General features: G+C 37.0%; 1 protein-coding gene across 1 annotated transcript in view; it reads left to right on the top strand.

Annotated features, from left to right (window-relative positions):
* The window catches only part of PREX2 (phosphatidylinositol-3,4,5-trisphosphate dependent Rac exchange factor 2), a 283,911-nt gene that overhangs the window by 62,613 nt on the left and 203,612 nt on the right, over nucleotides 1-17,686 (top strand). The window contains exons 2-4 of the mRNA XM_072804340.1: nucleotides 8,842-8,913; nucleotides 10,203-10,325; nucleotides 12,792-12,896. Of these exons, the coding sequence (XP_072660441.1) occupies nucleotides 8,842-8,913; nucleotides 10,203-10,325; nucleotides 12,792-12,896 (300 nt within the window). The remainder of the gene's footprint in view (nucleotides 1-8,841; nucleotides 8,914-10,202; nucleotides 10,326-12,791; nucleotides 12,897-17,686) is intronic.

Below are 17,686 nucleotides of genomic sequence, written 5' to 3'. Positions count from 1 at the left end.
AATTGATACTACACTGTCTGGTGGTCTTTGGAAACCAAAGCCCTCTAGTGAAGGAACAGTTCTTTACTTATACCACTAAAGTTTGTTGAGACCTTACCAAGTGCCAGGCATTGTTGGAGATATTGGGGAAACCGGAGTGAGCAAAGCAGGCAGACTGGCTTCAAAGAGCTCTAGTACCAGTGTGGGAGACTAGTAAATAAACAAATATATAAAATGGGACGTGGAGGAGCAGATAGTGCCATAACATAAATAAAGTAATGGGGTAGATAGGGCGTGAGGGGCTTGGGAAAGGAAACACATCAGACTGGATGGCCATGAGAGACCTGAGCTGAGAACTGAGTGACAGCAGGAGGCAGCCAGATGAAGAGTGTTGTAAGCAGAGGAAGCAGGTTGTGAAAAGATGCTAAGGTGGAAGTATGCATGGCTTGTTGGGGAAGAGCGGGAAGGTGATTTGGTTGGGCAGTGGTCCAGAATGGGGAAGCTGGGATGAAACAGAGTATGAGAAGAGGGAGGAGCCAGATCATGCTCATTTCTTTTTAGGATGAATATATTCCATTGTCTGGATGTATTTATCCATTCATACTGAAGAACATCTTGTTTGTTTCCAACTTTTGTCAATTATGAATACAGCTGCTGTGAACATCCAGGTGCAGTTTTTGTTGTGGATAAATTTTCAACTCATTTAGGTAACTTCTAAAGAACACGATTGCTGAATTGTACGGTAAGAACATTTATGGTAAGAATACGCCAGATTGTTTTCCAAAATGGCTGTATCATTTTGCATTCCCACAAGATAATGAATGAGAGTTCCTGATTATTCCACATCCTTACCAGCCTTTGGCACTGTCAGTATTTTGGATTTTGTCCTTTCTGATTGGTATGTAGTATCTCATTGTTGTTTGAATTTGCAGTTGCCTCATGACCTAAGATTTGAGCATCTTTTTATATGTTTACTTATTTATATTATCAGTACGTCTTCTTTGGTGAAGTGTCTGTTCAGTTCTGCCCAATTTTTGATTTGGTTGTTGACATTCTTATTGTTGAGCTTTGCAAGTTCTTTGTACATTTTGTATAGTAGTTCTTTATCATACATGTCATATATTTCTTTTTAAAAATTTTTTTAAAAGATTTTATCTATTTATTCATCAGAGACACACAGAGAGAGGTGGAGACCTAGGCAGAGGGAGAAGCAGGCTCCCCGCAGGGAGCCTGATGCAGGACTCAATCCCAGGACCTCAGGATCATGACCTGAGCCAAAGGCAGATGCTCGACCATTAAGAAATGTCATATATTTCTTAAGGAAATATTTTCTCTCAGTTTGTGGCTTGTCTTCTCATTTTCTCGTCATACATGGAGAAGTTTTTAATTTTAATGATATCTGGCTTATCAATATTTTCTTTTATGGATCATGCCTTTGGTGTTCTGTCTATAAAAGACATCACTATACTCAGGTTCATCTAGAAATTTTCTCCTATGTTAATTCTAGGAGCTTTGAGGTAATGTGTAATTCTTCTGAAGGTCTGTGTCTAGATTCTTTTTTTGTCTTTTCATATATGGATGTTCAGTTGTTCCAGCATCATTTGTTAAAAGATAGTCATTTCTCCATTGGATAGCCTTTGCTCCTTTGTCAAAGATTAGTTGACTATATTTGTGTGAGTCTGTTATGGGGCTCTCTGTTGTAGTCCATTTATCTATTTTCCTTTTCTTCAACCAAATCCATACTGTTTACTGTAGCTTTATAATAAGGCTTGAATTTAGGAAGTGTCAGTCCTCTGACTTTGCTCTTGTTCTTTAATATTGTTTTGGCAATTCTGAGTCTCTCCATATAAACTTTTAATCATTTTGTTGATATCCACAAAATAACTTGCTGGAATTTTGATTAGAATCATGTTAAATCTACAGATCAGGTTGAGAAGAACTAGCATCTTGACATTATTAAGTCTTCCTATCTATGAATGTGGACTATCTTTTCATTTAGTCTTTCTTTTGATATTTTTTATCAGAGTTCTATAGTTCTCCTCATGTTGTACAAATTTTGTTAGATATATACCTAAGTATTTCATTTTTGAAGGTGCTAATGTAAATGGTACTGTGCTTTTAATTTAAAGTTCCATTTGTTCTTTGCTGGTGCAGAGGAAAGTGATTGACTTTTGTATATTAACCTTGTATCCTGCAACCTTGCTATAACAGCTTATAAGTTCCAGGAGTTTTTTTGGTCAATTCTTTTGGACTTTTCACAAAGATATCATTTGTGAACAAAGACAGTTTTACTTTTCCTTTCCAACCTATATACCTTTTATTTCACATTTTATCTTACCGTATTAGTTACGAAATACAGGACAATGCTAAAAAGGAGTGGTGACAGGAGACATTCTTGCCTTGGTCCTAATTATAATGGGAAAGCCTCTAGTTTCTCATCATTATATATGATGTTAGCTGTAGGGTTTTTAAAAAAATATTTTATTTATTTATTCATGAGAGACACAGAAAGAGAGAGGCAGAGACATAGGCAGAGGGAAAGGCAGGCTCCATGCAGGGAGCCCATGTGGGACTCAATTCCAGAACTCCAGGATCATGCCCTGAGCCAAAGGCAGAGACACTTAACTGCTGAGCCACCCAGGTGTCTCAGCTGTAGGTTTTTTTAAAGGATTTTAAAAAAAATAATGTTGAGGACATTCCTCTGTATTCTTAGTTTACTGAGTATTTATCATGAGTGGGTGTTGGATATGTCAAATGCTTTTGTTTTGCATCTGTTGGTCAGATCATATGATTTTTCTTTTCATACAGGCAATGTGATGGATTTCATTAATTGATTTTAGAATGTTAACCAGCTTTGCCTACCTGGAACAAATTCCCCTTGGTTGTGGCATACAATTGTTTTATACATTTTTGACTTTTATTTGCTAACATTTTGCTTAGAACTTTTGCATCTATATTTATAAGAGATATTGGCCTGTAATTTTCTTGTGAAGTCTTTGGTTTTGGTAGTAGGGTAATGCTGACCTCATAGAACAAGTTAGGAAGTATTTCCTCTACTCCTATCTTCTGAAAGTGATTATAGAGATTTGGTATCATTTATTTCTTAAATGTTTGGTAAAATTTAATAATTATTATATGTTTTTTCAAGTGTGCGTAGATATGTTTTTATTATTACAGTAAATTCATTGCTCAGTTTTAGCACCTAGCTTCTAATATGCCAAATATGTTTGTTTATTGCAAATTGTCCATCTCCCCCCAGTAAAATATAAACAGAAATTCCTCACTATTTCATTTATTGATATATTTTATTCACCTAAAACAGTGGTTCTCAACATGTGCTTTGCTGTTTTTTGGGGTTTTATAAAATCCTTTCAGGGAATATGTAAGGTTAAAACTATTTTTGTGGTAACACTGAGACTTATTTGCTTTTTTTTTCCCCCTCCACTATATTGTTGCCTGCACTATTGGGGGAAAATCAGTAGTGTATAAAACTGCTGTTGTTTTAGTGTAAATCAGGGCAGTGGCATCAAACTGTAGGAGTAGTCACTATATAATTCCCTGTCCTCACTCATGGGAGAATGGCAAGTGGATGCAAATTTCACTTAAAACTGTAAAAATTGATAATTTTAATAAGTCATGACTCTTGAGCACATGCCTTTTTAATATTCTGTGTAATGAAATGGGAAATATATCTAGGTACTTCTGCTGTGTACTCAAATATTATGATTGTCTCCAGGGTTAGAATTTGTGATTGAGTTGCTATGGAATCTTATATTTTTTTGAAATAACAACTGTGAGGTAAACTATAGTTCAGTTTCAGGGCATTTGAGTATTTGGCAGATAGTTTTTTCAAAAAAGAATGAGGTAAACCTGTCACTTCAAAGAAAACAACTGATAGCATTTGTTGATGATGATAAATTCAAGTTTGCAAGTGAATTTAGGATTTTGAAAAATTTATTTCTATTAGCTCTATACAATGAGTTTGATACTTAAAGATTTTATTTATTTATTCATAGAGACACACAGAACAGAGAGGCAGAGACACAGGCAGAAGGAGAAGCAGGCTCCATGCAGGGAGCCTGATGTGGGACTCGATCCCAGGTCTCTGGGATCACGTCCTGGACTGAAGGTGGCACTAAACCTCTGAGCCACCTGGGCTGCCCCTTAAAGACTTTTCTCTTGAGTTGGATATTGTTATTAACTAAGTGATGTGGTTTTTCTTTGATATTAAATAACAAAATGTGTTAATATATTGAAGATATGTATAACTCCCAGTGAATCATTGTTAAAGAAATTTCTAGCATCAAGCATAGGTAATAGATCCCTTCAAATTATAAGATAGATCAATTGGTTTTAATGTAATAGAGTATGAAAAGTTCACTGATATAGTTGATTTTTTTTTAAATTTTTTTTAATTTATTTATGATAGTCACAGAGAGAAAGAGAGAGAGAGGCAGAGACATAGGCAGAGGGAGAAGCAGGCTCCATGCACCGGGAGCCCAACGTGGGATTCGATCCCGGGTCTCCAGGATCGCGCCCTGGGCCAAAGGCAGGCGCTAAACCGCTGCGCCACCCAGGGATCCCTGATATAGTTGATTTTGGATTAAAATTCATGACTAACCTTTAAGAAACTACCACTTACTGAGTTTTGGTGTTGTATTAAAGAAGAATATCCACAATCATCTGAAAACGTTATAGCAATGAACATATCTGTGTGACTTTTGAGTGATCTACTTACTGTGTGTGCCTGACCAATGGAAAGAATGGGGAGGACAAAAAATAAGTTGAAGGAGATTAATTGGTACATCCAAATTTTAAAATAAATGGGTGCATTCTGAGAATAAAACTCATCATGGACTTTGCCTTACCTTTGAAGCATGCAATGGTCCAGATAGGCAGACATGGAGGAAGGAGAGTGCTATCTTCTCCCCCTTATATCTTAATGAGTTTTTTCCTTCTATTACTTTTTGGTTGCAAATTTGTGACATTTTTAGCTTTCTTAAACTTTGATTAATGTATGGCATTTATCCTATTATACCAAATACATGACAGGAAGAAAACAATATGGAGCAAATTGAAATGAAGATGAAGAGTTCTGCTCTCTGTAGGAAAAAAGAAGCCCCTGACTAGAGAGATATTTAGGAATGTGTTGTATAATCATTGTTAGGGGAATGCTGACAAACCGAGTACATGCTAACATACCTGCAAACTGGAAGGTACAAGGAGGGGCACCTGGGAGTCTCACTTCCTCCAAGTGGAACTTTGTCTTATCTCACTAGTCTCTGCATCTCTCTATCCTTCAGAGATTATTATGCCCCACTTATGCAGCCCAGATTTGATTTTCATGGTTGGAGGGAAGTTCCTCTGGTGGGGATATCAGGAACGCCAAGTAGCAGAGCCAGAGGGTATTGGGCCTAGAGGGAGTGGACAATAGGGTTTGAAAGTCAAGTTGAAGTAACTGAACCCATTCTCTTTGTTGAGAGTCATTTACTTGCTTCCTCAAAGTCTGTTTCTTTAGTCTTTGGAAGAATAAACTTAAAGAAATGTTCATCAGATGTGATCTCTGGACCAACTGTAACAGAATCATCTAGGGAACTTACTCAAAATGCAGATTTCTGGATCCTCAACCCGTCTACTGAACTGAACCTTCTGGGGATAGAGGAATCTGTATTTAGAAGAAACTCTCTGAGTCTTGCACACAATAAAAAGTTTGAGAGCCACTGGCATTACAAGCTTTTTCCAGTACTTATTTTCAGTGTATTTGTATCAAAGTGAAGATGATCTAATTCTGATGAAATTCTGGACCAAAGGGAATGAATGAATGCAGAGATAAAACAGCATATTAAATCCCTCATGTATTTTCGTAGTTAGTGTATTAATGCTTCTTTGACTGATCAGAGAAAAATTTAATGCTCCAATTACAAAGTCTGAAAGGACTTTGTAGATTCTGGTTGTTAAAAGAGGATTCTGAAAACGTAATTTTTCTTTATCTTAAAGAAGGAAGACTTTCACATTTTGTAAAAAATGTCAGTTTTCATGATTTTGTACTCTAGGTAAACAATCTGAACTCTGCTTTAACTGTATATAAAGTGAAGCTCTTAGGAAGATACATGTTTGATCAGAAATGCTAACAAGTTCCATGTTTTCTTTCATATACAGTTAAACAAAAAGTCCCATGTTGTCACGGAGGCAAAGAAGATAAAAAGTCAGATAACGATATAGTTTACTTTCTTAGTTTGTATATCCCCTTCTAACTCATATTTTGATTCATTTGTGCTGCCTCCCAACTTTAATTTATGGACTTCAGAATGTGACTGAGTTCAATTTATGAAGAAAAGGTTTATAAATGTAGAGGTGAACTTTCAGCTTTGCTTGCACGAGAGGTTACCTGTTTACTGTGTGGTCAACATGAAATGTAAACTAGGCGACAGCACCATCATGTCATTTTAAGACTAAATGGAAAGAACTAAAGGAGCATTTTTGGTATGAGTCTATGGAAAATATTCAATAAAACCAAAAATAAATTAAAAATTAAACTAATACTAATTAAAATGGGCAAAGTCAGAAAATTCAAAATCTCTTTTCATTAGCAATTACACCTAACTCTAGATAATAGTTCAAAAATTATATCACATGTTCCCAGTAAAAAAAAAAAAAAGTGACATCCAGTACTTTCTTATTCAGTTTATTTAATTCAGTTGAATTATTTCATTCTGTTGAGGCTGTTCGTACTAATATGGCTTTGTAGTTATAGACTCTGAAACATGAACTGATCGAATCAAGAATAGAGATGTGTCTGAAGCTAATGCCAGGAATGAGATCCTATGGCTCACTTATTTTGCTTCTTTTTTTAAATTAAGATTTTATTTATTTATTCATGACAGACACAGGCAGAGAGAGGCAGAGACTTAGGCAGAGGGAGAAGCAAGCTCTCTGTGGGGACCCTGATGCGCAACTTGATCCTAGGTCCCTAGGATCACGACTTGAGCCAAAGACAGATGCTCAACCATTGAGTCACCCAGGCATCCCTATTTTGTTTCTTTTAAATAGTTTTTGTTTTCTTTTTATCAACATTACAGTATGCTTACAGCCAAATATTCTGAGCATAAGAAAGTGTATAAAGATCACCTTTAACTACTGTTGTATTTTGATATATGCTGCATATTTTTTCTTAGTTTGAATGAATACTACTATTATGCATTTATATTTATGTGTACATACTAATATGTAATATGTATATGTGTGTACCTATATGTGTACCTATCAAAAAAATTGCTTAGTAAATTTTTTCAGCAAACAATATTTTATAGACATCTGTCTTATATACACTTGTTTATATCATGTTCCATTTATGATTATAGCTCTGCATGTATTTTATAATTTGCATGTACCATAATATATTTGATTACATTATTATTGGGCATTGAGGTTGTTTCCAGTGTTTCCATTTTTGTAGTCAATATACTGTAACCCCTTGCCTGAATGTTTTCTTAGGATAAATTCCTAGAGATAGAATTGCTGTGTTAAAGGGAATACTCATTTAAAAAATTGAGATATATTGTCAAGTTGTACCTCAGAAATGTTTTGCCATTTATACTCTTTTTTAGAGGGGGATGTGCAGAGAGAGAGAGGGAAAGAGAGAGTCTTAAGTAGGCTCCAGAATCAACACGGAGCCTGATGTGGGATTCAGTCTCACAATCCTGAGATCATGACCTCAGCTGAAATCAAGAGTCAGATGCTTAACCAACTGAGCCACCGAGATGCCCCTGTGCCACTTTATAGTCTTACTATCAATGTCCTTGAGGGTGATAACCTTGGAGTGTTATGAAGCATACTGGGTTTTCTTAATTTCTTAAATCTTTGTAAATATAGCGTGTCAAAAATGAGATTCTTACTTTAAACTTCATTTGTTTGATATAGTTTCCAGAGATTCCTTGGAGCTGCTATGTGCCCTGGGGATTGGTAGACTGTAATCACACCCCAACTTGGCTGGTAGTGGCTGAAGTTCTTAAGACAAACAAGGGAAGCAGTGATTTCTCCTGGTCACTAGATAGTTAATGAACAAAGTCTTGAAGACACAAGCCAGATTTGCTGGATGGAAAATCACTTCTCCTTTTCCTTCCAAATTTTCTCTTTTAAGACCTAATATAAATAACTTTTTTTGCCCTTCTTTTCCTTTGCAAAAGTAATAGTCATGGGCCCAAGCTTAATAACTTATTAAGAAGAATGCAGATCTTTGAAATACTGAGGAACTTATTTGCCTATCATAGAGCTATGGAGAGCCCTGACCTGATCCCAGAAATACAAAATCTGGCTTCCTAAAACTTGGGAGGGGGTAGATAAGAGGGGAAGGGAAATCCTTCCATTGCTCTTTGAAGAGTCACCTTCTCTGTCTCTCTTTCACTCTCTATCTCTCTCTTTCTTTTCCTCCCTACCTCCTTCACTCAATCTCTCTCTCAATTCCAAAAGGGTCACTTTGGAATTTCTGGCCATTTTTTTTTAAATAAAAATTCCCATTTTTCAATATATTTTGGTCTTTTTGTGCTTCACAAGACTTAGAAGTTTAGGAAACATTTGACTCAAGTGTTTGCCACAGAACGTTTGAGATCCTCCTGGTGAATAAATTCAGTTCATATATACATGATCACTTTTGGTCCTGCCCCAAAACTATGAAGGATATAATTCCCAGGTAGGAACCACAGTGAACAAGGGTTTCACCTTTTACGACAAAACTCTTCTTCTCAACAGTTATTGGATTTTTTAAACTTTGGTTTCCTGTAAAAAATTTAGTTTTCATCAACACCCTGTTATTTTATTAACCTAATGTTGCCTTCATAATATTTCTTTTTTTGTTTCATGCAGGCATTCTTACACCGAATGAACCAGTGTGCTGCATCAAAAATTGACAAAAATGTAACAGAAGAAACAGTGAAGGTGAGGAGATGCAGTTGGTGCTCAACACAAGCACGCGTTCCCCTTAGTTAAACTTTTATCTGGGGGATGTTACTTTAACTTCTTTAGTTTATCCTCAGTTCCAATATAAGTTCCCTGCCAGTCACTTGTGTGGGCGACACTGAGAAAAAGGGAAAGGAGGGTTTGGGAAATGAAACAGAGGGTTAAGAGGATGGGGAACTTTTTTGCCAAGGCCTTAGGACAGAGGAAGAAAAACAAACCCACGACTGAGAACCCCAGTGCCTGTGAGAGGGAGAGAGCAGCACCGTGTGTAAGAGCATTGCTGGAGTTGGCTTAGGGAGGCAAGATGTGGACAAATGCAACTTCCATTGTCTGATCACCAAAGAACAAATGATTTAGATGGTTCAGTGGTGCAGAAAAAGCCTGCATAATATCTTCAACTCAGAAACAAATGTATAAGCATTTCCTTTTAAGCTGCAGGGCAGGAAGGTTATTAAGAGTTTTGTAAAGGGGGAGGAGGTAAATGAAAATTAATTGCACTACTGTTATTACCTATTCAAGTTGTATAAATTATCATTGATACTTAGTTTTTGGTACTGATTTGCTATTTTACTTTACTAAAAATAAAAAAAAAAATTCCCAAGGATTTTATAGGCCCTTCTGACTATTTTTTCATAAATAAATAGTCACTTTAAAATTCTCCTTACCATGGGAGTATTTTAGTTTTGTGCTTTTGGTTGCAAGCAGAAGTCACTTATTCAAATGACTTAAAGATGCTTCAGCTCTCATATTGAGTACTCCAGACAGAACTCAGGGAGGTCAATAAGATTGCCAGGTTCTGTCTAACTCTTCCCTGCACCCTCCAGGTTATCAGCTTTGCCTCTGGGCTGGCTCCTCTTGTAGCTGCAAAATGACCCTGGAGCTGTCCCAGCTGTCATTTCCAGAGGGGAGGAGGGCTGTCCATTCCAGGTTGCCCTTCCAAAAAGCAAAGAAGCCCTGGCCCCACAAAGCCTGCCAGCAGATCCGTCCTATACTATGTTACCTGCGGCCCATTCTCACTAATTGGGTGGGGACTGTCATGCTTGGATTTAGTCACTCAAGCTTTTCCTGCGAGCCAGGAATAGGTTCCTGGTTCCCAGAGTTGTGTGGGAGTGGAGAGGATGTCCAGACAAAATTGGCGCTTGGCCCTCTGGGTGGGTGGGAAGGATAGCTATGCCCTGAAGTGTTCAGCTTGGAAAGAGAATACTGTACTCTTGGACCTTTTTTTTCCCCCTAACCTGCTTCACTGTTGCACTTACATTTATTTGCAGATGCTGTTCTCAAACATTGAAGACATCCTTGCAGTACATAAGGAGTTTTTAAAAGTCGTGGAAGAATGCCTACATCCAGAACCTAACGCTCAACAAGAAGTGGGAACCTGCTTTCTTCACTTTGTAGGATAAATTTCTGTTTATTTTAAAAGCTCTTTCCCCCTAGATTTTAAGGTTTCGCTTTTGGCATAGTAGTAGGTGGGAATTCAGCATTAGGAGTAAAATGTGACACCGAAAGTTTGGGGTCTTTTAAGGCCAGTGAAATCTTCCACTGAGAGCCAGAAAAGGGGTGAGGGCCTCACATCATCCATTTTATTCAGCGAAGAATAAACAGCCTTTTCTTTTTCCCAACAAGTTAGTTCTTCGCATCCTCTGTAGCTTTGAATTCTAATGAATATTCAGGCTGTTCATAATGAATGGATTTTTATGTTTCTCTCAAACATAGAGCATTTCCCTTCTGAGGCAGAAAATCCTTCCTCTTATAATGTGGCGTGATGAGCCTTTTGTAGTCAGAATGTTCCCTTGTTAATTGATTGGTGACAGACCTGCAGGTGAACAAACCCGGTCACCCTAGGTACACATATGCCTGAATCCGATGTTTCTTAAGGATGGTGTCTTAGAAGCTGTACAGAGTGATGCAGAAAAATAATCAGTTGGTGCTCAGTTGTTTCAAAAGATATGTCACTCTTATGTGATCATGTCCATCTTTTTGGATATGATAGTTGGAATTATTTGTGCAATTGATTTATAAAGTAAAAAGTCACCTGTAAAATGAAAATTGTTTTCAGAACTAAAGGCCATTCATCCAAAAAAAAAGTGCTGCTATTTATACCATTCCACTGATGCTAATTTTCAGACTACCAATCTGAAGTCCTTTCTTTACCAAAATGCTATATAATTAATGTTTTATTTAAAAATGCATGAGAGTATTTTGTCACAGAAATCACTTTTTGTTTATTTTTATTTCTATTTAGCCTTTATAAAAGTAACTGTGTATAGTTTCTGGGTCTGTAGACCTTGCATATGTTCTTTTTATAATCAGGGAATATTTTCATAAAGGTAATTTTATTAAATAAAATTCCTCCTTGGAATAGGAGGATCAAGCTGTGCTTTCCTTGGGCATGATTGGAAACCATGCATGTTTGTGTCTCCTTAATCCAAACTGTTGCCTTTCATGAAAGAATTCAAATCTGCCAGCTGGAGTATTTGCTTTCTCAGTCCAGGGCTGCACATGGGAATCTTGCACCCTGACATCCATTTCCTCAGTAACACACTATGAATCTGTCATCCATGAATTTATCCAAACTATTTCTGAAGTTTGTTTCATTCTGGGTCATACCATTTCTTGAAGTAAGTAATTCAATATATTTTCTCCTGGCTTTACAAAATAGCACTCAGTGTTGCTTTCCAAATGCATGCCTTTGAAATTTCAGAGGACATACTTCTGTTCTAATACTTGATCAATATATTTTCTGTGTCTTTCTCTTCTTGGTACTGCTTTGATAGGTACTAATCATAGCCAATGAGAGCAAATCTAATGATGTGAGGATGCTCAGAGATCACATTATTCTCTTTTTGAAAGTACTCTTTCTTTGGCAAATACGAAGTTCGCTTATTTTGTTCCTACCTGATCACTTTTTGTGATAGCTCTAGCTATTAGAAAATTTTATGTTAATCCTGAATCTGCCTACCTCTGCCCATCATTGCCCTTGCAGTTTCTACCTAGTGGTCTTAGTTCTGTGTTCTGGAGCTACATAGAGTTGTAAATCCTTTACATTAGGACAGCTATCTGAAAGTAGCTACCATTTCCTTACTTTATTATACTAACAAATAATTTCTGTTTGAAATGACCTCTCATATGTAGTGTTTCCACAGTCCACCATCTTCATCACCTGAAGAATACTCTGAATTCAGAATATTCATTGCTGAATATTCTGCTGTTTGTCCGTATCTGTCTTAAACACAACTGTCCAGATTGGTGCAAATGAACTGCAGGGTACCATGTCTCTCTATTCCTATTTGACCTGTTACATGCTTTTCCCTCTCCCCAAAATGCTTTCTTCCCTCTCCCTGCCTGGGAATCATAGATTCATCTCTTTGGACCTTGCTCAAATACCCCTTTTTTTAAAAAAAAACTCTATCTGGGGCAGCCCGATGGCTCAGCAGTTTAGCGCCGCCTTCAGCCTGGGGCTTGACTCGACCCAGGATCGAGTCCCAGTGGAGCCTGCTTCTCCCTCTGCCTGTGTCTCTGTCTCTGTCTCTCTCTCTGTGTCTCTCATGAGTAAATAAATAAAATCTTAAAAAAAAAAGCTCTATCTGAATCCTTTTAGTAAAGCTAAGTACTCTCTTCTCAGTAATTTGCTACCATTTGGTTCATTTACCTATTATTGAATACTCATAGTGGACATTAGCCAATATAATCTTTTTTCCTAGGCTATTCTTCATGGATCAGAGAAAATTGATATACATACAGTAAAGCTCCCAAAACATAGTCAACGCTTAATAAAGTTTGTTCATAAACATCACACAGGTTCATCTTTCAAAATGGCTGCTAACATGACCCTAACTTATCCTTATTCTAATTCACAGAAAGACAAGTTCCGTATCTATGATGAATATTGTAGTAACCATGAGAAGGCACAAAAATTGCTTCTTGAACTTAACAAAATAAGAACAATCCGCACATTTCTTTTGGTAAGTATATGTAAGAGTGTTACCATATGCTAGGATTTGTTGATGGGCTCACTAAGGAGCCAAGGACCAGCACCAGTATGGGTAACAACTACCCATGGGCATTTAATGTGTCCAGGCTAGGAGACCAGAGTCCTTTGATAAATGTAAGAAGTGAGAGTTGGCAGAAGCTTGTGCTGGGAAAACGCTGACGATGCCCTCTCCTGATTGATCGTGAATTGTTTGTGACAACTACAGGTTCCTAATGAGAGAAGACATTTATGCCGAGTTCATCATTGCTTTTAAATCCCTCAGCTCCCTAGGGTTTCATTTACTTTTGCTAAGAGAACTGTAAGTAGAACAGTCACAGGAAGGAAACAGAGCAGGAGTATCGTAGAAAAGAAATGTAAAGATTGACCTTTCTCCTACATACATTCCTTATTCACTTTTCATAGAAAGAGCAAGAATGTATATTTAATTTCTCAGGAGAGCATAAACAAATGCACATGTTGGCAGTAATTTGGACAATTCAATTGCCAGTAAGGACTTACTTGTACAATAAGTATACAAGTCAACAATATTTATTCAGCAAATTGTGAAATGGAGCAGCCATCCCCATTATCCAGTTATAAAGGTTTCTAGCGCCCCAAATAGTCCCTCATTCCTGCTCACAGACCATCTCTACAAGCACCATGAACTCTAGGCAATCGGTGATTTACTTTTGATCTCCATGGTTTGTCTTTTCTGGATATTTCACATAAATGGACTATAATCTTCAATGCCCGACTTCTTTTACTGAGTAAAATGTTTTGAGGTTCATCCTCATCATAGCATATATCCATATGCCATTCCTTTTTATTACTGGATAGTATTCCCTTGTATGGATATACCATATTTTGTCTATCCATTTGCCAGTGTGTGAACATTGGGTCAGCAAGCAACTATGATTAATGACGGACCTTGAAGATCATTTCTGAGAAAGATATTTGTTAATATAAAAAAGTCAGGAGATGTCCAGTTTGAGCTCTTTTATAAATGATGCTGAGATGAACATCCACGTACACATCTTTGGATATTTTCATTCTCTTGGATAGATGCTAAGAGTGGAATTACTAGGTCATAATAAGTTTATGTTTAACATTGATAATCTGCCAAAGTGACTGTGCCATATCCACCCACAATGTACAATTACAGTTTCTCTATATCTTTGCCAACAATTACCAGTTGCAATTACAGCTGTGATAGTGGATGTGTAGTTTATCTCAAGGTGATTTTTATTTGCATTTCTCTCATGACCAATGATATCAGGCATGCTTTCTATGTTCCTATTAGCCATTCATATATCCTGTTGGTGAAATGCTTATTCAAATCTTTTGTCCATTTTTAAATTGAGATGTTTATCTTATATTGAGCTGTACATGTTCTTTATTTTGGGTACAGTTTTTGTATCTGACATATAATTTGTGAATACTTCCTCCCAGTATGGTTTGTTCATTTAAAAATATTATCTTTTGAAAATCAAAATTCTGGGCTCCAGGGTGACTCAGTCAGTTAAGCGTCTGCCTTCAGCTCACGTCATTATCCCAGGGTCCTGGGATCAAGTCCCACATTGGGTTTCCTGCTCTGTGGGGAGCCCGCTTCTCCCTCTTCCTCTGCTGGCCACTTCCCCTGCTTGTGTTTTTTCTTTCTGTCTGTCAAATAAATAAATGAAATCTTATAGTAAAAGAAAATCAGAATTATTAGCATTTTGTTGAAGTCCAATTTATTAAATTTTTCTCATATGAACATGTTTTTGTTACATAAAGAAGTCTGTATTTGGGTCTTATACTTACTTTGTTAACTTTTATTCCCAAGGACTTTACTCTTTTTGATGCTGTTGTGACTGGAAGGATCCTAATTTCATTTTTGGATTGTTCATGACTACCATATAAACATTTGACTTTTATTTGTTTTTGTTTATTGTGTATTTTTGTAACCTGTGGTTTAAATTCATGTATTAATTCTAGTAGTTTTTTGGTAGACTCTTTAGGATATTTTACATATAGTATCATGTCATGTAAGAGTAAAGACAATTTTACTACTTCCTTTTCAATATAGTTTTTTTTTCCTGACCTTTTGCACTGGTTAGAACCAGTACAATGTTGAATAGAAGTGATAAGAACAGTCACTCCCACCTTCTCTCTGATCTTAGTGGGAAATCATTCACTTTTTGATCATTAAGTATGATGTTAGCTGTAGATTTTTTTCAAAGATGTCTTTTTCCAGTTGAGGAAGTTCCACTATATTCACAGTTTGTTAAGAGTTTTTATTGTGACCTTTTTGCCTTTTCCAATAGAGGTGTTTAAAACTATGAATTTGCCCTATACACTGCTTTCACTTTATTCCATAAATTTTGACATGTGTTTTCATTTTCATTCGGTTTCTGAAAATGTCTAGTCTCTTTTGTAATGTTTTCAGTCCATTCTTTATTTAGAGTTTGTCTTGGAAGGCAGTTCTGCATGGACTTGTGTTCCTGCACATTTTCTGAGCAGAGGAACTGACTGCCTTTTTTCTGCCCCACAATTTAAAGGATGTTTGTATCACGAGCAGCCTCAGAAGGTAGAGATACTTTCTTCCTCCTAAGCAGTGGACCTTCATGCCTGCTGCCATCGTGAAAGACTCATTTCTTAGCCTCAGGTCCCTTGTCCTCTTGACTGTGTGCATGGGCCACCTGGTCTTCCCTGTGTTGCCATGTGGGAACTGGGGCTTGGGAAATCAGCCCCAAAATGGTGGTACTGTTCCTGCTACTGTTGCTGTAGGGAATAAAAAAGTCCTTTATCTCTGCCTTAGGACTTTTGTGTGTTCTTTCAACATCCATGAGTCTGTAGCATGTTAACGTTTGAGCTTGCAGGTAGGATAATATCTTAGAATCATCAGTTTTAACATTCTGCTATTTTATTTCCCAATATTGGAATTTTTCCAACTTCTTCTTATAGTTGATTTTTTAAATTTAATTCCATTCTAGTCAGAGAACATATTTAAATCATTTAAGTCCTTTTAAATTCATTAAGACTTTTTTATGGCTTAGCATATGGTCTGTCCTGGAGCTGTTTTTTTTTTTTTTTTTTCATCTTCTTCTTTCTCTGAATGTTCCATGTGTGCTTAAAAACTATCCATATTCTGCTGCTGTTGGGTGGAGTGTTCTATAAATGTTAGGTCATTTTTGTTCATAATGTTATTCTTGTCTTCTGTGTCCTTTCCTCTAGGTGCTCTGTCAGTTATTGAGGGTAGGATATTGAAATCTATAGGTAGAATTGGTACATTGTCTATTTTGCCTTTCAATTATGTCAGTTTTAGTCTTATATGTTTTGGGTCTCTGTTGTTAAACAGGTATTCATTGAAAGTGCTTGTATTGTGGGCACATGGGTGGCCCCACGGTTGAGCCACAGGGCGTGGTCCTGAAGTCCTGGGATCCAGTCGTGCATTGGGCTTCCCACAGGGAGCCTGCTTCTCCCTTTGCCTGTGTCTCTGCCTTTCTTTGTGTGTCTCTCATGAATTAATAAATAAAATCTTTAAAAAAATGCTTGTATTTATATTTCTACTGATCATGTTTTTCTTTGTCTCTAGGGGTATTTCTTTTCATAAAGTCTATTTTGCCTGATATTATTACAGCCATGATGCTTCTTGTACTGTTTGTATATTTTTTCCATTATTTATGTATGTATGTATTTAGGTATTTATGTCATACCTCTGGCAGACTCTATATAGTCAGATCATGCTTTTTTCTATCCGGTCTGACAAACTCTGTCCTTTGATTATAGTGTTCCATTCATTGACTTTTAATGTAATTATTGATACTGTTTTATTGACATGTTCCATTTTATTTTTTCTATGGGTGTTTATTTTGTTCTTGTTGTTGTTCCTCTGTTCCTCCTTTACCTTCCTTAGTGTACTGTTTTACTTTCTCTGTTGATTTTTTTAAACTATATTAAAAAAATTTTTTTTGGGGGGTGATTGCTCTAAAAACAATATGCATCTTAATTTATCATGTCTATTTCCTGAAGTTGGTTATTGTTTTTTTGTTTGTTTGTTTGTTTTTGTTTTGTTTTGTTTTGTTTTTAGTAACTTTCCTGGATTTTATTTGAGAACTTGTGACTCTTGTATGTGCAGTGGCTATCTCTACTCTGTTTTTTGTTTTATAATTTAGCCTTTCTTTTTAGGGGTAACTCCAGTGACTGCTTAACTTAGTTCAGTTGGCAATTTGTTAGAGGTGATCAAGCATTGCTAATCAGCTTGTCTATAGATCTATGTTTGAGTTTGGGCGGTGGGGAAGACATTGAAAGGGCAGGCAGTTTTCAGGTCAGATCTGGACCTGAAAACCGTTTCTTTCCATGGGAACCCCCTTGGGTCTTTCCTGCATGTGCACACAACGACACTTGCTCCAAGGAGGGCTGCGATCTCATACCAACAGAATTGTGGGGATTCTCCATTTTTCTTATAGAGTGTGCTAATTTTATTGACAACACCCCTGTGTGTGAGATTTTTCCTCTCTTCAGTCCCATCAGGTTTTCAGGGCCTATTGCTGTGTTAGGGCCCCTGTGATGGGACAACTGCAATAGAGCCACTGTGAAAGTACAGTTTTGATAAGGCCACTGTGCAGGGTGACCTGGGGACATTGGGGGGCAAGGGGCTGCAGGGGGAAGATGGGAGAAGCTCAGGTGAGAATGCCATAGACTCCCACTGTTCTTACCTGAAAATACAGCAGCTCTTCACGAATAAACACTTCTTAGTTTTTTTTTGTTTGACTTTAGCTGATTTCCAGAGCCCTGGGAATT

This window comes from Canis lupus, chromosome 28 (genome assembly GCF_048164855.1).
Source record: "Canis lupus baileyi chromosome 28, mCanLup2.hap1, whole genome shotgun sequence".
NCBI lineage: Eukaryota > Metazoa > Chordata > Mammalia > Carnivora > Canidae > Canis > Canis lupus.
Note: the sequence above shows the minus strand (reverse complement) of the source record. Positions and strands in the feature narration are given on the sequence as shown.